Source organism: Chanodichthys erythropterus, chromosome 11, assembly GCF_024489055.1.
Source record: "Chanodichthys erythropterus isolate Z2021 chromosome 11, ASM2448905v1, whole genome shotgun sequence".
NCBI classification, from domain to species: Eukaryota; Metazoa; Chordata; class Actinopteri; order Cypriniformes; family Xenocyprididae; genus Chanodichthys; species Chanodichthys erythropterus.
In genome coordinates this window covers 6462971-6488073 of record NC_090231.1, presented here as the reverse complement: position 1 = coordinate 6488073, position 25103 = coordinate 6462971, and the positions used below count along the sequence as shown (strand labels likewise).

General features: G+C 37.0%; 1 protein-coding gene across 1 annotated transcript; it reads right to left on the bottom strand.

Annotated features, from left to right (window-relative positions):
* Positions 1-20413: 20413 nt before the first annotated feature.
* On the bottom strand, positions 20414-24877 carry mrpl46 (mitochondrial ribosomal protein L46). The gene is made up of 4 exons (XM_067400429.1): positions 24627-24877; positions 24153-24354; positions 22812-22982; positions 20414-21189 (listed from the first exon to the last, which is right to left on the bottom strand). Exons 1-4 carry the CDS (start codon positions 24867-24869, stop codon positions 20942-20944), a joined length of 864 nt encoding a protein of 287 aa, XP_067256530.1. The 5' UTR covers positions 24870-24877; the 3' UTR covers positions 20414-20941.
* Between the last annotated feature and the right edge of the window lie 226 nt (positions 24878-25103).

The following is a 25103-nucleotide window of genomic DNA, read 5'->3' as shown; positions in this document are numbered from 1 at the left end:
GATTTACAGTAGAGATGTTCCGATACACCTTTTCCATTCCCGATACCGATTCTGATACCTGAGCTCAGGGTATCGGCTGATACCGAGTACTGATCCGATACCTGGGTGCAGGGCTCTGAACCGGTTCAAGGAACAAAAACTAAAACCGGAAACGAACAAGATTTTGACCGGAACGTAACTAGAAACGGAAACTGAATCAGATTTAATCGTTTTGAACAGAAACGCTCATTTGAAATGGCCATTAACTGGTTAATAACATTATTTTTTCGTTCTATTTAATATTTTGATTTGGCAGTCAACCAATCACGAATTCAAATAGTACAGCCTATGCAAATGTGAAGCATCCAGTGAAATGCCCGCGCTTACGCTCTAAAGTGAGATGCCCGCACTGACGCGCTCAGGCTCAGCTGTCAAGTCATCATAGGTTAGGTAAGTTACAATGGCAATGCCCTGGCATTAGTTTTTCCGATGATATGTGTCACCATTAAGGCCTACATGTAAGTGAAAATGAATGTCAAGTAGACTTGTTGTGCGTTTTGAAACCAGTGAAAATTACAGGATATGTGGTAACACTTTACAATAACAGTACATGAATAACCATGAACTAATACCTGAATTAATAGTTACTTCAACATGAACTCATGATTAGTTAAGATATGAATTAATGAAGAGTGATCCTTAACTACGACAGGAGTCATAGGGATTCATGCATGAAAACAGAAGCCTTAACTACGCGTTAATACATGTTTGATAATTAATGCATTAATTAACATTTAGGGTAAACTAAATCAAACAGTCTCTATAAGAAGGAATAATACATATTTGGACTTTGAAATAAATTTAAACAATTTATTATTGTCATAATTTAAACTACTGACATCAGCAGCTTCATTATAAACATCACTGAAAGGCACAGGATTAGTTTGCCATTATTTTCACTTATCCTGCTTATCAAACATATAAAATACTAAATACACTAATAATTTCTCTTAAAAGGTCTTAATCTGTTTTGTGATATTCTTTCCTATCAAACTAAACTACTGTGACTTACATCAGTTCCTGAGGAATCGGTTCCCAAAAAAATAACCAAACAGGAAACATGAACTAAGGTAAGGGAACGTTTGCTGGGATCAGATTCAGAAGTTCACTCTCCATCCAGACGCAGGCCGTGATCATACTGTACCTCCATTCTCTGACTTTTTGAAAAGTCACACAACATCACTTAACTGGGCTGATTACTTATATAGTTGTGTTAGTACATGTGTATTTGATAGTAAGTTAATGATAATCATGAGCTGAATTTGGTAAGTAGTTAACAGTGAATTAATTATGATTGTGCCCCCTCAAGTAAAGTCATGACATGATGCACATATCACACATCATTAACTAATATATGAATAAATACTATAGAGTGCCATCCTTATTCCTATACATCCTAAAAACTACTAAAGTATTTGTATTTTTATTTATATAATTAAACATATATGGACTTGAAATCAAGCCATAAACATACCTGTAAAGACACACATAAGGCACATTTACATGTAAAATAGCGCGCGACCACAAGCTAATGCTAATCAAAGCATATACATTTAAATGACAAAAATACAAATACAGTTAATAACTGCACATAACCTCCTGAAAACCCCAGTAAAACATACATGTAAATATATCCTTAATTATTAATTCGGCTTACCAAAGCAGTCAACATTTATTAGTTTAAAATGCCAGCAACACAACAAACACGCCAAGAGAACACCTAGCGTGCGTCACTAATGAGGGTCCCGCCAGAAACAAACCCTACATACTTTAGTTCCGGGAATCAACTATGACTATTTATCTATGACTAAATATAAATGAACTGTAAAAATCAGAAAACAGTTTAGATCAAATTAAATTTATTAGTGGTAGTTAGTCTATTTTCCACATTTGATTAGACAGATCTATGTAATTGATGGCTAAATAATCATGTGCCATTGCAATTATTTGTCACAAAGCTGCAGATGGCAGATTATGATATTACAGTGTAAATTATGACAGTATTAAATCACGTTTAATTCAAATTCAGAGTACTTCTTGTTTACTCTTATGGAGGCTGATTTATTTAGTTTACCCCTAAATGTTAATTAATGCATTAATTATCAAACATGTATTAATGCGTAGTTAAGGCTGCTGTTTTCATGCATGAATCCTTATGACTCCTGTCGTAGTTAAGGATCACTCTTCATTAGTTCATGATTAGTTCATATCTTATCTAATCATGAGTTCATGTGGAAGTAACTATTAATTTAGGTATTAGTTCATGGTTATTCATGTACTGTTATTGTAAAGTGTTACCGGATATGTAGAACATGACTTCACACAACACCACATTACGCACATGCAGCGGTTCGGTGAACGGAGAAAACAGAATAAAACTATAGGCTTACATAACATATAATAAAAGGGAATATTTAGGCCTATAGGCTACGTGAAATATTTCACCATATAATTAGGTCTACATATTAACAAATCGAAAGTGGTTCATTGTGGCGCACTCCAACGATCTAGGAAAGGAAACAGACATTCTGCTTGTTTTCGTTATTTAAATGTCTTTTGTAAATGTATGAATTATGTCTGGCTTTTAAATTACGACCATAAATTACGGAGTACAGTTTAGGAAAAAAAATGTTCCAGTGGTCGCGTCGGCGCCTCATGCGCGCGCACACAAATTCTTGCATTGCTTACTTGATATCGCAGCTATATTCAAATAAAATACAATCAACCAAACATATAAAACTTTACACTGCTCAATTAAATTCTGTAATACAGTCTGCCGTCCCGTGACCACCGCCTGACTGTGCTGTTATGTGAAGGATGTTGTCGATAACGCGAGTTAAGTACAAAGCTTACATAATAAATAGCCTAATAGTTTAGCATTCGTCTCGAAAATGGAAACAGTACCGAATGAGAAAGGTAGGCTTCGTGTTCACTTTAAATTAATTCGTTTAGCATCTTATTGAGTTTTATTTCTAATAAATTACCCTGTTTTTCACTTCTTCGCTGCTCTAAACAGTGGTTGCTTATGGCAATACAGCACAACTTCCTGTGTTTGCATTCTGAGCCGCGAAGAAGAATTGATTTCCGATTTGCTGCGTTAAGCAAAGATAGCGGGCACAACTAGATATTGTGAAAATGGTATCGGATCAGTAGGCTACATGAGTTTAATTACTCGCCGATACCGATGCTAGAATTTTTTTCTGGTATCGGTGATATTTCCCCCTATAAAGTGCCCCTATTATGGATTTTTTTTAAATTACCTTTCATGCAGTGTGTAATGTAGCTATATGTGAATGTAAACAGACTGCAAAGTTGTAAAGCTGAAAGCGCATCATAAACAAAGTTATTGTCTCTCAAAAGAAAGAATCTACTCTGAACCACTTAAACAAGTCGTTTTTAGTTTGAATCCCATTTCGCGGAGTTCACACATCAAAAAGTTAACACATTTGCATAATGCATGCCTATGTTCTGCATGGACACACCACGAAAACTTGAACCCCTCTCAAACACTGTAGCTCGTGCATGTGGATAAAATATTGACAATACGCTGTGCTCTGCGCTGTGAAAGAAAATTCGGTTTACTGTCTTTCCAGTGTGAAAATAAATTGCTGAGCTTTAGGAAGCATATGGAGCTGAATCAGTTATGATAATGGGCATTTGTTTCCAACTTGCACTGTACGCGGTAGACCAATCGCAACAGACTGGGTCGTCTGGCCAATCAGAGCAGGGCTCGGAAGGGAGGGATTTAGTGAGACTGATTCATCCATTGAGTCATTTGAGAATCTTTGAACAATGTGGTGATATGCAATGTATATTATGAGAAAATTAAAGTGTTTTTTGACCTTGGATGCATATAAACCTGTTGTAGGAGACTCCCAAAACAAAATTAGGAACCTTTCAAATACCACAATAGGGGCACTTTAAGTAATCAATAATCCATAAGCCATGAAAGTTCAATAAACAACAATAAAACATGTACCATCTGGATTCATAGCAGGCCCGGTTCTATGATTGCGTGACTGGGGGGGCATTTCGAAAACTTGGTGGGGCAGCATAATATGATTTATGATTCATAGGTTTATGATCCCCCTACCCCCTTTTAACAACTAAACAGTTTCCTCCATTTTTCAGATTTTTCAAATTAATAACCGCTTCAAATTTAATATTAGCTAATCACAAAAGTACTTTCTATAATTCTGAAATTGAAACATTTGTTTTTTGACTATTTAGTTTAATTGGACTGTTTAGAGACTTTTGGTCTAAGATACGAATGGCTTAAAATTACAATTAATTTGATTACTTTATTTTCTAAATATTACATAACTTTTTTTTTGGAAAATTGAACACATTCAATGTCTACTGAACAATATTTTCATTTTGGGAAAATGTTATATTCATGTTATATTAATTTACTTTAAGCTCCTTAAAACAAAGCCATTGTTTTCTGTTTTGCAGAAAGAATTTTGGATTTACTCTAAAACTTTAAGAATGGTAAAATTTAAAAGTGGAAGAATACAACTTGGTTCATTGAAGAAATTTAAACCATTAGAAGACCTGGTTGCATGATTCTTTCCTTTTTCGTGTTTTATTATATATTGTGGACTATATGTAAACATCTCATAATAATACATTTTTGTTGCAGTGCCAAAAAAAAAAAAAAAAAAAAAAAAATTTGATCTCACTGTGGCGAGGGGGGCGTGGTTCAGCGAGGTCTGCAACCGGAGAGAATAGCGGGAGATGCTTGGTAAGTGAGTGGGTTGGATACAAATCACGAACACCTGTTTCTCATTCCAGTGATTGGCGCAGAGACAGGTTAAAACGCCGTGAGAAGCAGGAGCGTGTGAGAGAGGGGAACTGTTGACTGAGTCGAGTCGAGGTTCGGGGAGTGAAGCCCTTGTGGATGGTGTAAACCAAACTTGGAGAGAAGCCCTTGTGGATAGCGTACGCCGAACCTGGAGTGAAGCCCTTTGTGGATTGTTTATTTTCGTTGTTGTGCGTTGCACAGTCCTTCTGTTGACATTCAATAAAGACTCAGTCAGCAGTTGTTCGTCGTCCCTGACCACTTCCTTCCCCACTACGAACTTAAATCTACTACACTCACTTATTTATTTTTTAAATTATTGATATTTTGAAGATTCTGAAAGGTGTTATCACATCAAATAATAGGCTACTATTCAACAAATAATGCAATATGCTGATAGAATATTTTAGAGCTGAACATAACTTAGCAAAACTATTTTATATTTTACCATAATAGTTACATCTATATTTTTTTTTTTAGTTTTTAATTTATTAATTTTCAAGATTTTCCATGACTTGGAAATCACATTTTTAAAATTCCAAGCTACATTTCCAAGCGTTCCATGATCGTGTAGCAATGTATTAGCGGTGTGTGCGCGTTTAAATATTGACTAGTGCATTTATAAAGGAGCTGCATGTCATCTGCTCAAGTGATTGTCAATGGCCATCTTGAGAAGTGATCAGATAAGGTGTCTTGGAAAACTGCTTAGAAAAAGGATGTGGATGAGGACATGAATGCTTTTTACAAGTTGAAATCTTGTAATTATGGCAATTGTAGCATGGTGTGAGTGAGCACCTGATGTGCTGAGCATGTTTGTGAGGGAGAACTGTAAATGGATGCGCGCCGCGAGGCGCGCCAGAAAAATTTGAGTATAAACTAATTTAGTGTTTATATATTTTTTACATTTTGAGTGCTATCACAAAAAAATTAGTATCCTGGGGATGTTGGAGGGGCACAAGAGAAATCTGGGGGGGCATTGCCCCTCCTAGCCCCCCCCCCTAGACCCGGCCCTGATTCATAGCATGATTATGTCCAAATTCTTTAGTAGGTATACATCAGCAGTGACATTCAGATATGACAAGTTTAACTTACGGGAATATAACATTTGCATAATTTCTACTGACTGTAGAGTATACCTCTATCATCTTAAACAAGACAGAGGGTTGTCCAAGCTGCCACTCATCCAGACCACTGGGGTCTTTGTATTTGTTGATGCTGGTTCCGTATGAAGTCAGTTTGTTACCAATGGATCTTTTGTACTTTGTCTCAGTAAGTTGAAAGTCTTGGTTAAAGATTTCCTCACCCTCAAGCCATCGTAGGTGTGCATGACTGTATTTTTTCAGACGAACACAGTCGGAGATATACTTAAAGGGTTAGTTCACCCAAAAAATGAAAATAATATCATGAATCAGCGTGTCGAATCATGATTCGGATCGCCGTGTCAAACCGCCAAACTGCTGAAATCACGTGACTTTGTCTCTCCGAACCGCTGATTCATCACGCTGATTCATAACACTCCGAAGCTTCATGAAACATTGGCCCCCAAAAATATTCTTGTCGCTTTATAATAATAATATTGAACCACTGTACTCACATGAACTGATTTAAATATGTTTTTAGTACATTAATGGATCTTGAGAGAGGAAATGTCATTGCTGGCTATGCAGGCCTCACTGAGCCATCGGATTTCAACTAAAATATCTTAATGTGTGTTCCGAAGATGAACGAAGGTCTTACAGGTGTGGATCGGCATGAGGGTGAGTGATTAATTACATTATTTTCATCTTTTGGTGAACTAACCCTTTAACGATATCCTGGCTCTTCCAAGCTCTATAATGGTAGTGAACGACGGCCTGTTTTGAAGCCCAAAATAAATGCATCCGTCCATCAATAAAAATAATCAATACGGCTCCAGGGGGTTAATAAAGGCCTTCTGAAGTGAAGCGATGGGTTTTTGTAAGAAAAATATTCATATTTAAAATTTTATAAAATAAAATAACTAGCAGACAGCTGTATGCATCGATTTGAGGTGGAAGAGTGAATTCTGACCCGACTCATGATGCAATGACAAACGTGGAAGCGCAGAGGATTGAGCAAAACAAAACACCGGTCACAAGTTAGAAGTATAAAACTAGAAATATAAAACTAGAAATTTTAAAGGGTACGTCAGAGGATATAAGAGATGAGGAGCTTGATTTTTTTTGTCTTATTTGTTCAAATTGTGAGAAGCGCCTAAGCTTACAATACTCCTACATCCTATATCTACATCGCGTCACGGGTTACTCTTTTGCCCCCAAGTCGACTTCCGCAGTGTTGGAAGCTAGTTATTTTAGAATATAAAGTTTTAAATATGGATATTTTTCTTACAAAAACCCATCACCTCGCTTTAGAAGGCCTTTATTAACCCCCTGGAGCTGTATGGATTACTTTAATGATGGATTGATGCACTTATTTTTGGCTTCAAAACAGGCCTCCCGTTTACTACCATTATAATCTTTGGAGAACCAGGGTATTTTTAAATATATCTCTGATTGTGTTCATCTGAAAGAAAGTCAAATACACCTAGCTTGAGGGTGAGTAAAACATGGGATAATTTACATTTTTTGGGTGAACTATCCCTTTAATTCCTTTTAAATGTCAGTTACGTTAACTGAAATAAAACAACAATCCATTAACACGACATTATTCCACTGAATAAAAGTATCACAAAGGCAAATTATGAATCTGTATCAGTGATCTTCTTCTTTGCTAGGAAGCAACTGGACTGTTGTTAAGAAGAAAATGTGAGCGGTGCTTGCTTACGAATACCCAAGATTAATTGTTAACCCTGGGTAAATTATGAGCAGTGTGAAACGTGAAGCAAGATAACCCAGGATTCCATTTACCCGGGGTTTAAAATGACCCAGGGTTAACTATTTCAAGTATGAAAAGCCCTAGAATGGACTGTGTTCATACAAGCCCGCCAGTTCCATTTTTCGTATTCCAAACTCTAGTTTGATATACCGCTTTCACACGCCAACCAAACTAACTGATGACACACAGACTGCTCTGGAAAGCTCTAGTGTGAAGTGCATTGATTCCATGTCACCTAGAAACAAGACCCAGCGGTTTCAGACAACATGATGGAGCAGCGGCTAGCTAAGAGAACCACACAGCAATCATTCAAATCTATAGCAATCTAGTGACTGACAAACACCACCTAATCGATACTGCCATATGGGGAAAGGCAGAAAACAAGACCACAAAAGAAAACAAACCATTTAAAAAGGCCGAAAGGAGCACAGTTGGAGATTATGTGCACATGGATTTAACACCTCATGCCATCTATATCATGAATGCATTAAGACAGACAGATCTAATTATGCGATCTCCTTCTAGTGAGAGTGGATTTCTCAAGGACTGATAATCCTGAGGGACATGATGATATTGGAGTGGAAAGCGGTTATTAGTGTTATCACTGTAGATTTTTAGGCTGATTAAAAACTTGAACTGGACATAAAATTATAGACAGGGTGATGTCAGTAAACTTTCAATTAACCTGTGAAATTGCTTTGGCAATATTTACTGACCTATGACAACAAATCCAACAGCAGTAGTTTGGTAATCAAACCTTCAAAAGAGGCTGAACGTGATGTGATTTAGTTTCAGCGGTGCATTATTATAACAAATCATTTCCCACAGCTGGAAATGTTGCATAGGTCAGACACCTTGTGTGCTTTGATGTCTAATGGTCCATACTGAGTGTTCATAATATCATTCTGACCATCAAAACGCATTAACATTCGAAGGAGCGTATGAGTAGGGTTTAAACAGAAAGGCCATTTACTTTCTTTAATCCATGCGAGCTGTTGAATTATGATGGGCATGAGGCATGATGTGATGCTTCAGTATCTTCAGGTGAGAAGATTTCTTTTCTGGCAACTTCTTTTATTCAGTGGATTCTGGATGTTTTTTAATCTTAATGAACCAACACAATATAGCAAAACAATCGCCTCATTTACAATGGAAATGTGTTTGCATCTTTACAAACATGCTTATTTGCAAGTGCTTTGTGTGTGTGGGAGGATATAAGGAAGTTAGTTTAAATTAAATATAGCTTTTTACCTTATTGCAAATTAGGGCCAATAGATGTTTACACTTTTTCATGCATATACAATTAAAACTACTACTTGGGAATCAAACCCACCATCTTGCTGTTGCTAGCACAATGCTCTGCTATTTGAGCTACAGGAACATTGGGTGTTGATTTTGATTGTTAGGACATACGGACCGCCTTGGAAAACATTCAGGTGTCAAAGCATGAAGTTGAGAAATGATTGTTTTTTTCTTAAAGCAATGTGTATGTTCTGTTGACTGGAATAAGTTGAAATAATACATCAAGATTAAAGCTGCAAGCAGCGTTGAAAGGGCCCTCGCACCCGGGCTAACCGCCACCTGTTGGCCTCAGGAAAACAGTGAAAAGTGGGCAACATGCATGTAAGCGAGTAAATAAAGGAGAATTATAGCAAAATCATGTAAAAGTGCCACACTTCCTGCTGCCAACAGGTGGTGTTATAGCTAACTGAATATTGTCATATAGATGTCTTTAGGCCAGGACTTTTATCACTCATGTGAAGTTTGGGGCAGATCGGACATAGTATGCCTGAGTTACAACAGCTTCCTCTTTCATGGCGAAACATCAGACTTTGTCAGTCCGCCACAGACACACCCTTCAGCGAAAACTCAAGATCTTTGGTATTTAACATCTCAAAGGCCTTAAGATTAGACTGGCCATATATGATGTGCTTCTGGTTTAATCTCTATGAGGAGTTAATCACAGTGTAAAACATGTAATTTCCTGTTGCCCCCAGGTGGCGCTATGACTGTAACTGAATATTGTCATATAGATGAATTCAGGTCAGGACTAATAAAACATGTGAAGTTTGGGGCAGATCGGACATTGTATGCCTGAGTTACAACAACTTCCTGTTTCATGGCAAAACATCAAATTTTGTCAGGCCGCCACGGACACGCCCTTCAGTGAAAACTCTAGATCTTCGCAATTTAACGTCACAAAGGCCTTTAGATTAGACTGACCAAATATGATGTTGATCTGATTAAATCTCTAGGAGAAGTTCGTTAAAGTCCAACATGTGAAAATGGCAAAAACTGCCAAAATTTTGCAAAGAAAATTCAAAATATCTCAGTTCCTGTTGGGTTTACAAACTTTGCACCCAGGGGCTTTTTTGTAGGTATTGGGCTGTTACATCTGTCTACCGAATTTCATAACTGTACGTGAAACATAGCACGAAGGGCGCTTAATTGAAATTTTGTAGGTGGCGCTATCGAGCCATTTTGCCACACCTAATTCTGAAACCCATATCAAATGTAAATTTTCACCACATCCGACACGTGTGCAAAGTTTCATGAGTTTTTGAGAAAGTTTAGGCCCTCAAAAATGCGATTCATTTTGGAGAAGAAGAATAATTGGCTGTGCAATTCCAATAGGGTCCTCACACCATCGGTGCTCGGGCCCTAACAAGTGAACACAGTACATGGCATTAAGTCATGTGTTGTTTAAACTAAGTTAAAAAAAAAAGAAGAAGAAGCAAATAACCCATACGAAAATAAGTATACTTCAAGTTCATTTTATTAAGTATACTTTATGTCATAAATATACTAAAATCAATGTACTATACTTGTTTCAGTACTACATGGGACTAAATTGGCCCTTTTTTAGTGTAAAAGTGGACTTTTTAAGTATACTTTAAGTTTAACAGTAGTAAACTTTGAGTACACAACTAGTTTACAACTACATTTTTCATTTGTACTGCAACTATACTATGAGTGAACTTATAGTTTTATACATTATTTGGTTTATAAAAATTATACTCTGAAGTTTACTCTCAGTAAATTACTGTAGTTTTATACTATAAGTATAATTTTAAGTTTTCTTTAAGTGAACTTAACACCCCCAAAGCTTGCGCATTCATTACCTCTTCATGGTTTCAACATTTCATTCGGTAATGTTAGGTAGTTTTCATTTATATGCTGTTTAATGTTTGATGATCACGTTACATGTGTGTAAGCAATGCTTCTATCGCTTGTTTCTGCTACTTTTCCTTTGTTTTGATCGGAAGATTCTTTGCAATTTCAGAAGATGCGTAATAGCGGCCCTACCTTATAACAGTTAATACAAGGATTGCTGCAAATTTCCGTCAATGGCAGGGAAAGAGTTAAGTTGATGTAAAGTAAAATGAATGTAAACTACCAGTGGACGGCACAAAAATTCACATATAGAATTAGGAACATATCTGTTTTCCTTTATCAATCAATATTTTTAAACAAATCTATTGGATGCCACTTCCAAGTTAGAACCAAAAAAGCAAGATGTTAAATTCAAATGAAGGTTAATTTATTATGGGGTCTATTGAGTCTATCTACTAAATATTCACATTGCCTAAAATGCTTTCTCACATTACATGCTGTCCTATTCTAGCTTAATGTGTTTGGCTTCAGAATAAAGCATGCATAAACATTTCATGTACTTTTTTTTGGCAGAGGGATTGAATACTGTAAGCTCAGCCAAACAAAGTCATGCATGATGTAGCTACATGTTTCTCACTAATTATGCATTTTGTGTTGCACCACAGTTTTTGAATGTTAATTTAAATTGTTGATTGATTGATGACCCTAGTCTTCTCCTGGCTTCTATGGCTTAATTTAAACATAACAAACAAGTGCAAACAGTAATTGCTTCATTTGGCAGGCCAGTGTGGAGCAACTGCTTTCAAAAATGTGCATCACAGTGTTTTGACGAAGCTAATTCACTGACACTATTTCAATTATTTCAGATGCAAACATTTAAAATTTGCCAAAACTCTCTCAAAATAACTCCCGCCATTAACACATTATGGATAGATTGTCATGAAATAAAGCTTAAGAGGGAGACAATGAAGCCGTAAATGGTTGGTATAGGTTGACGAATCAAGAACAAATCAAGGGCTTCGGCATCGGAAGGATGCTATAGAGATAGATAATATCCAGACAAAAGGAAATGTCCCAGAAGCCATTGTAAAATCTAGTTCTCGCCCTAACAGGGACAAACATTTCTATAATCCCGTTATTTCACCCAAAGGGATTTCAGTTCAATTTCAGTCTCCCCACTCTCTAGATCTGTACCAGGTCAGGGAAGGGGCTCGATCCCCCCTGTCTTCCTTAGCACTGCCCAATAGGTGTAATTATGATGGATGGGGTAATTTCCAGAAGCTCTTTTTTTGCCAAGCGGGTCATACCCATCTTGCTTTCTCACCAATGTAATGACTTTTCAAAGGAGCGCACGCACAAAAGTGCATCCGCAGCACAGTGTTTGAGAGCTGACCTAAGGCCAGATATGGAAAAGCAACAAATCACTGACTATAAGTGGTAATGACATGTAATGGCACCTTTTACGTTGTGCTCAAGGAACCCATATTCAATGACACATTTTATGTTATTTTTTTTCCATGAAGGTTATCCAGTGTCAAATTTTTCTCAAAGGTAGCCTACTTATATGTCACTACGTAACTGGAATGTCAAGCCACACTTTTAATTTTGATTTGATTCATTATTTGCCAGAAGATCCCAGCAGCAAACAGTAGTGCGAGCCTGTTTTTGAAATTAGTCATAGGCGGAACATGTGTAAAGGTCCGTTCACACCAAGAACGATAACTATAAAGATAAGGATATAGTTCTAAAAATTGATCTAAATATAAAAGAATAGCACTGTCCACACCACAGCTATAACAATAACGAGAAATTATATATAGTCGGGATCACTTTCAGAACGATTTTTTCCTGCTGTTGAATGATAAAACACTGACAGACTGTCAGAATCTGTTGTAATATAAGGGCTCACGCATTTAAAATGGCAGACGACGTTGCGGATAAGTTAATCGCTGAGGTCCAGAAAAAGCCACTAATGTTTGACAAGTCAAACTCCCTTTTCAAGGACACTTTAAAAAATGGATATATGGAAAACAATCAGTCATACCCTTAGAATAAATGATGAGAAGTATCAATGATGAGATCATTATACCAGGCTAGCAAACTGTAAAATAAAATGACCTCAGAGCTAGTTTCAACAACATTGTTTTGCTTCCTTTGAAGTTGCATTGAAAAAGACTTGGCGTTTTTATTCCACTATATTGACTTCCTCAGCTAAATTCACTGTTAGATTAGATCGATTACACTAGCTATTCACTCGAAACATAGCATGCTGAGGACATCTGCTGGTTAAAGCCAAGTAAATGCAACAAGAACAGCAAAAACATGTTGTACACTCTTTGAAACTGCAGTGCGTGAGCTTAGAATAAACAGACCTTTTTATCATTTGTTGGTGTGGACGCAAATATAGTTAACTTTATAGTTATCATTCTTGGTGTGAACGGGTCTTAAGGCTGGGCAAAGCTTAGCCTTCCTCTAGCCATGGACTTAATTAACGTGGATATTTCTCACTCAAACCACTGCCTGCTGCTGCTGTTTCTGATTTCTTTTAGATGGAAAATCTGCCAATTTCTGCAGGTCTAGAATTAGTTTTCTCTGTAATAATAGCATATTGGTGAAACATATTTGGCAAACAATCCAGTGCTAACTGTGTTTGAGCTCTGGGAAGCATCAAAGGTTTCTATTTCAATGTGTTTTTGCAGCTTTGGGTAATGTAGCCAATCACAAACATATCTGTTGATTTTTTTTAACGCAATGGCCAATCAGAAGCGTTTAAATTAGCATGAACAAAAACTGTGTTTTGAGCGTTGAGTGGATTCTGAGTTCTGCACGCTCACAAATCTTTTAATTATAACAAACAAAGTATATGTAAATAAGAGATTCATTGATTGTGAAGAAACTTCGTAATGAATTAAGATGAGTGACAGCTTTTTAGTAATTATAAAAGGAACGCTCTTTGTGCGCTTTCTACCATGCCAAATCACGCATACAGTAAGGCTTGGTTTTCTGTTAAAATTAACAGTGGTTTGTGAATGTGATCGCTTTAATAAATAATATATTGGGAGTGTTTATGCTGGGATGTGTAGTAGGTTGTGTGGCAATGTGTTTTTAAAAGGAAAGCATCTCCGCAACTCCTTATCCTGGAGTTGGTTCAACCTCCGCCTATGAAATTAGTTCTAAACTTTAGATTTTTACATTTTCTGAAAAGAAAAGAAAAGAAAAGAAAAGAAAAGAAAAGAAAAGAAAAGAAAAGAAAAGAAAAGAAAAGAAAACTGTATGCAGGTTTGTGGATTTGAAATTGGGGTCCAGTGGTCACAAGGGGTGCTAGAGGATCTGCGGAAAATGTGACAGGAAAAACGATTTTAAAATGTATTTTTAAGTCTATAAAAGTTAACACATTGAATTAAGATATATTGAATAATGAAAAGTTTGGGTTGGGGTTGGTATGATTTTTTAAATGTTTTTGAAAGAAGTCTGTTCTGCTCACCAAGGCTGCATTCATTTGATCAAAAATACAGTAAAAACAGTGAAAGTGTGAAATATTATTTCTAATTTAATATAATTGTTTCCTTTTAAAATATATTTTAAAGTGTAATTTATTCCTGTGATCTAAGCTGGATTTTCAGCATCATTACTCCAGTCTTCAGTGTCACATGATCCTTCAGAAATCATTCTAATATGCTGATTTGCTGCTCAAGATTCATAATTATTGAAAACACTTGTGCTGCTTCATATTTTGTGGAAACTGTGACTGATGGACCAATTTAATACATCCTTACTGAATAAAAGTGTTAATTTCTTTCAAAATAAACATAATTCTCTATATCTCTCCTTCTTTGTGATGTATGCATTCAAGAATAGTTTACCATGGAAAATGTTTTACATCAGGTTTATATGTTTAATTTGTTTTGGCAATATAAAGCTAATTTAATTTTGGAAACAAGTTGTCTGTCATATTGCAATAGTCTCAAACAATAATATAAATGAGTCTGTATATCTTAAGAAGAGTCTCCCACAAAGGGGTTTCATGGTATATAATAAGCATAGTCTTTTAGACCAATAGACTCTTTGTCTGTTAAATTTAATTGGCTTTCATGGATTAAAAAAAGAAAGAGAAAGAAAGCTAATGGAAACAGTGTTAGGTTAACTAGGGTTAAATTTCTCCTGTGGGACTTTATTCCCATAGATTTTGCATTGTTCCCTGCACATTATAAATGGTCGATTGATTCTAGGCTTTGTTTTTACAGGGCAGTCATTCAATTTAATTTGAAATGGGACTTGGTGTCTAACAACAAACAAACCGAGGAGAGGAAAAAAGTGCATATCAATTCTAATATCGTCAAGGAGTGTTTAATCCTCTCAGACATGACAAAGCACCATGATAGAAGTGTGAGACATGAGCCAGGACAAAACATGCTGATCAGCTAATTGTGGTACATCCCCTCAATAACCTCACCTGATCTCATACAGCTGAGCTCAGCGCTTTAGGTCTTTAAAGGGAGGGAAGGTTCGTACTTGCACCCATTTATTGCTTTACCGGCTCCATTTAGATGTCTCTTAAGACCTCTGAGCCCCTGTTTTAACCTTCAATTATAAATTAGGCTGTTGAGGTAAAACGTGTTTATGAGCTAAATGTGACCAATTTAATTTGAAATGGGATTTGTGCTGAAATGACTTCACAGCAAACATGCATAATGTTCTTTTTCTCACCGTTATTAGGTTAGACACTTGAGTACGCTTAGGTGTAGAAAGCACTGTATGTATACGTGAACTAATAAAACTAGAACAATATGCCAATATCTGAATTAATGGTAGACTTGAGATGCAGTGGAAACATGTTTTGTTGCATTACAACAATGAATCACAGTGGATTTCTTTTGGCTTTTTTTGATGCTCATCATCAGACAAGATTCTATAAAGGGATTTAAAATAAAACTGAATATAAAATAAAACCACCCCCTTTACATAATAGAAAAATAGTTAATGAAGAAAATAGTTAAATCACTTGTGTATAGTCAAAGAGATTCAATTGACTGTATAAAAACAACTCTATCTGGAGGATCCAACTTCTGGTGAGTCAATATTGTGGCAGAAGTTACATCATTAAGACAAAAAACACTCCAAGCAATTCAGCGGAAAAGTAATTGAAAGGCACAAGTCTGGGAATGGCTACAATAAGACTTCAAGAAGTCATTGAATATTCCTTGGAGTACAGTTAAATCAATAATTAAGTAATGGAAAGAGCACGGCACTGCTATTAATCTACCTAGAGCTGGCTGTCCTCAAAACCATGTGACCATGTTAAATGGAAGGTCACCAAGAGCTGGCTGGAGAGATGGCTCTGTGGTCTGAAGCTTTCTGGCCATCAAAAAAAATGCAGGTTATCTGAACACTACGCATCTTCTGTGAAGCATTTTGAAGGCAGTATCATGCTGTTGGGATGCTTCTTGTGTTTTGGTCATTCTGACCCAGAGAGGATTTTCTTTTTTCTCCAAAAATGCTAGTTTATGATATTGATTAAAACCTACTGACTTTGCTTAAACAGGGTATAACAAGTTCCTTTTTTGTACTTTTTTGGTGTTTCCAGTCAAAAATTAGTGGCATACAGCAAATTGCTTATAGACGGTTTCAAAGGCAATAACACTCAACAAACTTAAGTCCCGGTAGACTTCCACAAAGAATCAATAACAACAGAGTCTCTCTAGAGGAGATTATTTCTGATATCAAGCAAAATACAAGTTAAAACTACGTCTAGCCAGTATTATTTTATGTTAACAGTAGAAGAAAAGAACCATTACTTAGCCAAACTTAAATGCGACAAAGTTACTACCAGACCCATTCAACAAACACAGTGGCAACGCTCGTGCGTCCGATGACACCATTTATTAATCAATCATTTTGTTATGTTATTACTAAATATTTGATTCAATCTTTTTGTCAACTTATTTTCTTTCAATTAGCACAGGTTTTGTATTTCTTTTTGGAAATGATTGATCGTAGGCCTCATTGATCTGAGCTTATGCACCTCAGGATTTTTTTCTTTGAGGTGAAAAAGCTTGATTGAACTTTTATTTTCACTCAAAAACTGAGGTGCACAATCAGCAGGAGGGGGTGTGTCCACTCATGATGGGGGAGGAGAGAGAGTGAGCCAATCAGCTGGAGGGGGTGTGTCCACTCGTGATGGGGGAGGAGAGAGAGTGAGCCAATCAGCAGGAGCGGGTGTGTCCACTCATGATGGGGGAGGAGAGAGAGTGAGCCAATCAGCAGGAGGGGGTGTGTCCACTCATGATGGCGGAGGAGAGAGAGTGAGCCAATCAGCAGGAGGGGGTGTGTCCACTCATGATGGCGGAGGAGAGAGAGTGAGCCAATCAGCTGGAGGGGGTGTGTCCACTCGTGATGGGGGAGGAGAGAGAGTGAGCCAATCAGCAGGAGGGGGTGTGTCCACTCATGATGGCGGAGGAGAGAGAGTGAGCCAATCAGCAGGAGGGGGTGTGTCCACTCGTGATGGGGGAGGAGAGAGAGTGAGCCAATCAGCAGGAGGGGGTGTGTCCACTCGTGATGGGGGAGGAGAGAGAGTGAGCCAATCAGCAGGAGGGGGTGTGTCCACTCATGATGGGGAAAAGAAGAAAGAAAATGAGTTGGTAAAAAAAATTGAATCCAGTATTTGGTAATAATATAGCATAATCAGAGATTTACCCGGAATTTTAAAGGCTGGAACCATTAGTGTAAAGTTGTTGAGTAAATGTAATTATATACTGTACTTAAGTATCTTTTTGGCTACTTTGTAGTTGTACTGAGAAGAAGATATTGGCAACTTTTACTCTCTACTTGACTACATTTTTGAAGAAGTAAATGTACTTTTCACTCCAATACATTTGTGATGAGTAATGCAATTACACATTACATTTTGCATGGCACCTAACTTTTTCTCAAGCAGTTTTCTATAAAGAAGTGATATTGCCATCTAAGGACAATGAAGGTACTATATCTTGTGTGTTTTGCCTTTACTCACCCAAACTTCTAAACAAGGCTACTTTACGTGAATGCGAGTGCATTAGCAGGTAGTTGCTAAATCACAGGTGTTTGATTTAGGAGATGATAAATTATTGACATTAATAATATCTTCATATGTTGGTTCTGTTCACCAGCAAACCAAGACTGGTTGCCCATTGAAGCTAAGCAGGGCTGAGCCCGGTTAGTACCTGGATGGGAGACCTCCTGAGAAAACCAGGTAGCTGCTGGAGGAGGTGTTAGTGAGGCCAGCAGGGGGTGCTCATCCTGTGGTCTGTGTGGGTCCTAACACCCCAGTATAGTGACGGGGACACTGTACTGTAACAAGTACCATCCTTCAGATGAGACGTTAAACTGAGGTCCTAACTCTCTGTGGTCATTAAAATCCCATGGCACTTCTCGTAATGAGTAGGGGTGTAACCCCTCCATAGGCCCTTACCAATCATGGCCTCCTAATAATCCCCATCCATTGAATTGGCTCTTTCACTCTCTCTCCTCTCCACCTACAGCTGGTGTGTGGTGAGCGCACTGGCACCATTGTACTGTGGCTGGCGTCACATCATCCAAGTGGATGCTGCACACTGGTGGTGGATGAGGAAAGACCCCTGATTTGATTGTAAAGTGCTTTGGGTGTACAGTAGTACATAGGAAAGCGCTATATAAATGCATCCTTCATTCATTCATTCTGTTTACCCTAGGGGGGGTTATTGCTGCTCTCCCTGCTCTTATCCATGCTAGGCTGCATGGGGAGTACCCTAGGGAGTTTTTGCTTAGAACAGAACCATAACGCCAATACAAATTCTATGCATTATCAATCATATTTGACGAAAGTGGTCCTGACAGAAGTACTGTTAAAAAGACTTTTACTCAAGTCATATAGAAATATGTGACTTGTAACTTGTAATGGGGTCATTTTCGCTGTAAGGTATCTGTACTTTTACTCAAGTATGGTTTTAAGGTACTTTTTACACCAATTTAGGTAAAGGATTTTCAACACAGCACAAGGGCTAGAGCAGTGTTTTTCAACTCCAGTCCTCGGGACCCATTTCCTAGAATATTTTATATATCTCCCTATTCAACACACTAGAAGAAGCTGATGAATCAGGTCTTTTAATTAGTGAGACATTTAAAATTTCTGGATGGTGAGTCCCCAGGACTGAAGATGAAAAACCCTTGAAGGCTTGTGAGGGTTTGAAAGTCACAGCATACTGTTAAATCCTGTAGGACTCATATGACTTGAGAGAAGATTTGGCTTTCCAACAAAATAATGACCAAAAACTACACACTCATCAGGGTTGCCAGATTGCACTCGCAGGCAACAGGAGGGAGCGAAATTGACAATGGAAGGCAAGGAGACTTACACACTGCAAGTTGATGAGATAATTTATCCATTTTATATATATATATATATATATATATATATATATATATATATATATATATATATATATATATATATATGCTCCTGTTCATAGAGATTCTTAGATGGATGTTGAGGCTTTTTATGTCGGGTATAATCAGCGATCTTTGGCCTAGTTTGTTTGCTTGCTTTCATGGCTGCAATATGCTGTGTTTATCTGGCAACCCGGGGTATCGAAATACTATTTTGTATATTAGTGGGCGGAGTCTCACAGACCAAAACAAAAACATTCCGACATGGAACACACATTTCAAAGTAGATTAACTGTCTGTAGCAGTTTTTCAGAGAAACGAGTATGTGAACTTGAAGCATATTTCCTAAATATCTGCAATAGGCCTACAGTCAATAAATTACATACAGTACCTTTAAGACAGACAATGTTAATATCCTGGAGTGGCCAGATCAATCTCAATCCAATTGAGAATTTATGGATGGACTTGAAAGGAGCAGTTTTGCAGAAAGAAGCATGCAGTTTGCAGTTTTGGAAAAAGAATGGGGAACATTGCAGTGGTCAGTGAAAGCTATCCACAAACTCAAGGCTGAATTTGCTGTCATCTAATTACTGCTGAAATGAAGGGGGTGAATAATTATGCAAATTATTATTTGCATAATATTGTTCATGATATTGCCTACTAACTGTACATTTTCACTTTGACATTAAATAGTTTCAATGAGAGGGAAAAGGAAAGCAGGATTAAACACAAAGTACTTTTTATAAGGAATGTACAGCTTTGGTGCATAAGGACCATGACCTAATCTCACAAAAAAATTGTCAAGAAATATGTGGGTCGTATCCCCCCCAAAACAAAAATAAGAAATCATTTTTGGATGTTTTAGGAACACTGCGGTTTTTCAAAAGAAGTCATATTTCACTTAGTCTTACATAAAAACTGGTTTCTTTCTCAAGTATGTACTTTTTAAAAAGTCACCCACCGCACAGCCCACAGCTGCACTATTAATGACGAATTCTGAAAGTAATTTCTCCTCCAAATCCCTAAACACTGGCAGAAATGACAGTCTACAGCCAATTTTTAGAGACCTACATAATCAAGGTGCCTAAATAATTCATAGTATTACTAATCCCCATTTCCACCAGCGCAGCACAAAAGTCAATGACAATTTGACAGCTGAGCAAGAGAAAGACATAAAAGTGCATAAGAGAAACCCCAAGTACAAGGAATTTAAATCTGACAAGACAGATATATGCCGACCAAAAGCATAATTGGATATCCTCTGTGCTTTTGAAAACGGGGAAAGGGTCTGTGTCCACTATTATTTGTCCATCTACTGCCCTCAAGTGGCAGTACTTTAAAAGACAAAATATGTGCACTGAAAGAAATGAAAGTGAGATGCACAATTTAATGTTCACTTTGCTGAAAACATGATTTCATGCCACATTATGCAAATATATACAACAATGAGATCATATGCTATAAATCGGACCCTTTTTAATATTGCATACACTGTCACAGAGGTTTCCATTTACCAAGTATGATAAATAAATATACAGATACAGGGCAGGTGACAACATACAAGTGCATGAGACATACTGTATAACCCCTATAAGACAATCTGAACTGTGCTCATATTGTCATTTGCCATAATCAGATTGAATAGGGTCTAAACTCATGGAATCTTCGTCCAAAAATCTGAAGGAAAAAAAACAAACAAAAAAACATTCTCCATTATGTCCATTTATTCGCATATTACAGAGCCATAATGAAGCGTCTGACTTGTTTCAGGTACTCTGGCTTCAGGAAGTCCTGGAGTTCATCCTTTTTTACCCAGGCAAATGAATTCTTCTCCAGGGGTAAGTGCTTATGGCTGGACAGCACAGCTTTGAAGAAGAACACTTTGGCTCCAACAGTGCCCTCTTTCTGAATGTCCTTTGGGTATTTGTATTTGTAAAATCCACAGGGTGCATTACCAAGGAATGTAGCCTTCAGATCAGCACCTACAGAAGTCAAATTAAACAGAGTTAAACAGAAAATTTAACTAGGGCTGTCACTATTCCTCGATTAAATTTAAATACTCAATTTAAATTTTTAAAAAAAAAAAATCCTTGATTGCAATTTATCCATTTCAAGTAACCAGCAAAATACTGGAATTGGCGCCAATATTAAACAAGGATTTGATCTGCTGTAAAGTGTAACAATCACTAGGCCGTTGGCACCCTCTACAGGCATTCGTTATAATACATAAAGTAAATAAGTTGATTGTTTATATATTATCTATTTTAAGTGTTGTTCTATAAATCCATGATTACTTGCTTTTGATACTTTATTTGAACCAAATATTATTGCCTCTTTGTTATTATATATGTATTTTAAGTAAAAAATTAAAAAAAAAAAATTAAAGGCTTTTTTTTTTTTTTACTTTTGTCTATTTTATTACCACAAAAAAATCCAATTACTCAATTAATCATCAAAATAATTACACAATTACCAAAATAATCATTCACAAACAGCCCTAAATTTAACCTGCAGAGTGCAGCAATTCAATGTATCATGACTGTCAGGCTGAATTTCCCTGATATAAATTTTTTTTAGTGCATATACCTAATGTGATTTTGGAAATGAGTAAAAAGGAACTTTGGCCTCAAGTCTTTTCAAAAGCACAAACCAAACTGAGCTTTTCTTTAAAGAGGACCTTTAATGTCCCTTTCACAAGATGTAATATAAGTCTCTGGTGTCCCAGGAATGTATCTGTGAAGTTTAAGCCCCTATTTGGGTATAAGCAAAAACACAGTTTTTGTGTGTGTCCCTTTAAATGCAAATGAGCTGCTGCTCCCGGTTCCCTTTCCAGAAGAGGGCGGAGCTTTAACAGCTCAACAACAACAAAGCTGGAGAATCTCACGCAGCCAAAAAAGGAGGATTGTCAGTAAGGGTGTTCAGCCTTACATTGTTCAAACCGGAGTCGACACTGATTGAGAGACTCAGGAAGAAGTTACAACTTTTAGAATGAAACTGGACGTTTCTGAACGGTTAGTGGATAAATGTATGTAGTTGCTGTGGAGTTGATTCAACTCATCCACTAGCATGTGCCGTCATGTTAATCTTTTGTGCAAATCCAGCATTGAATTGACCCTCATTTGTGAAGCAGTTTGGCGTAAAATGACGGCATGACAACAACACTACTACAAAAACTCTTCCTCTTCTCTAAAGCAGCCCAACATGGCCCCGCCCCCTTTGTTGTGTGTTCTCGGGGGCGGGGTTTATGATTTCACTAACCCGGGAAGAAGCTCGTTGTAGTCCCTACTATCCATTTGTTGTAGTCCTTAAACAGAAAATTCTGTTAAATAAAATCTCTCCCTTTGCATTGAACTTTGAGCGTCGTAACTTTGCAGATGTTGTTTATGCTCAAACAGCAACATTACACACTAATTAAAGTTAAAAAAATTAAAATCGTAATAAACCACCCCTTTAAACAGTGATTAAGTGGTCAAAAACTGTAATCATTAGATGACAGCCTATTAAAATGTTTGATTTTAAGCTCCTGTTAAAGCTAACATCAACTCCACAGTGAAAATAGACCAACCAGAAGCTGTCTAAATGGATATTACCATGGAAATCTTACCTGGAAGACTTGCAAGGGCACGTTCAGCCGTCTGTCGAAGAGTCTCTCCCATCTGCCACTGTATCTGAGGCAAGAGCCAAAGCTTTTGACTGCCAATGTCCTTCTTCACCAGCAAGATGAGACTGTCTGCTAAACAACGCTCTGAAGAACTCACGTCCTTCTGGTTAACACCTGTAGAGTGATACATTGAGAGATGAGTTGTGATTCAACAACTTAAATGACCGTTCGCAAAGACCCCTTTCCCCTTTAGTTACTGTTGCTATGTCCGACAAGTCATGCCATCTCACACCACACGTTCATGAACAAAGAGGACACTGACAACGCGTCGACAGACAAGGCAGAGAAGGTTACTTTTGATATAAAAAAAAAAAAAAAAAAAAAAAAAAAAAACACAAATTTTGTAATTTTTAAAGAAATTTAAACAATGAATCCCGTTTTGTGGCGCTTTAATGTGTCATTAAAACAAAACTTATGTCAAAGCAACGATTTAAAGCCACCATGAAATAATAATTCTTGTTTTTTTGCAGAAATATTATAAATGATTTATACATGCACATCATTATTTTATTTTAAAATCAATGTGCTCTCGTAATCTTTGAATCAAAATAGCTTCCACTCCCTCTTGGAGTGACATCTCTTCTCCGATGATGTGTTTACTGTCACAAGGGCGGGGCAACCTGTCACTCACATGACATCACAGGAATAGCAAAACCACCACCATCCAAACATTTTTTCTTGTTCAAGAATTAGGGAAGAATAGACTATCAAATCTTATGTTTCATGCCAACTGACTCTATGGGGAAACTATGGAAGCTTGTTTCTGCCACTGAATAAAATATAAAACAGGTAATTGCAACTTATCTCACGATTATGACTTTTTTTCTTGCAATTGCAAGTTTACATCTCACAATTTTGACTTTTTTTCTCTAAATTGTGAGTTTGTATCTCGCAATTCTGACTATAACACTCAATTGCAAGTTATAAAGTCAGAATTGTGAGTTATAAAATCAAAATTACGTCTTTTTTTTCTCAGAATTGGATGTTATAACTCGCAATTGCGAGTTTATATCTCACAATTCTGAGAAAAGAAGTCAGAATTGTGAGGTATAAACTCGTAACAGAGAAAAAAAGTCAGAATTGTTATATATATATATATATCTCACAATTCTGACTTTATTTCTAGCAATTGCGAGTTTATATCTCGCAATTCTGACATTATAACACAATTGTGAGAAAAAAGTCAGATAAAAAGTCACAATTACCTTTTTTATTTTATTTTTTAGTGGCGGAAACAAGCTTCCATTGGACACTATAAAAAACTGATGTTTGCTGATTGCTCACCTTGTGTCCTCGGAGCTGGTTGAAATTCCTTCAGTTTCTGTTCCCAAACGTCCTCCAGATCTTGAGCTGTAACGATTTCTTTATCTTTGTAATCCTCCTCCTCATCTGAATCATAATCTTCTTCTTGTTTCCGACTCATCCGCGCAGCATCATCCAGGAGCTTCAGCTCATGGTCCGCAAGCAGACTTCTCTCTAACTCCATCTGAAACAATAAACAATCCTATGAGATGTGTTTGACAGGTGGCATGCAGATTAATGGATTCATTAATAAGGTTATGAATGCATTGCATACTAAATCACATAGACACACAGCCTCAAAATATAGCATACTAAAATTAGGAAAAGAAGATACATACATACATAAAACAGTCACCACGTCCAAAAAAATTATGGAATGAACATGCATGGTGTATTTAAAACAATAATAAAGCAACAACAATAATAATTTCATGTGCAATACTGATTCTTCCTTACCTGCTGCATAAGCTCCATGAACTTCTCCTCTATGGGGCTCCTGTCCTGAGAGACCACAGGCAGCCTCTGCACACATACAGCTCCATGCAGCGCCCACAGAGACGCAGCAGCACCCGCAGTTTTGACATTCTGCGCAGACCACTGTTGCCTAGTGTATGAAACATTTCGCACCCCTCCGTTTGATGTAGTTGTAGTGATTATCCTCCATAATGGTCGGTAAACTCTAGTGAAGGGCGCCGCCATGTTGAACACACGTGTTATCGCAGTGCTTTGCGACGTTTGCGAAATAGACGTGACCATTTTTTTTTATTTTTTTTTAAATAGGGGGAAGAGATTTTGGAGAACAAACGTTTGGCGGTATTCACAATTAAGAAGATAAAATACTATAATTCATTTATCAGACATATTATTAACTCAACATAATACAAAATACTTTACTTCGTTTAAAATCACATTTGATACTTTAGCGTCTAAACT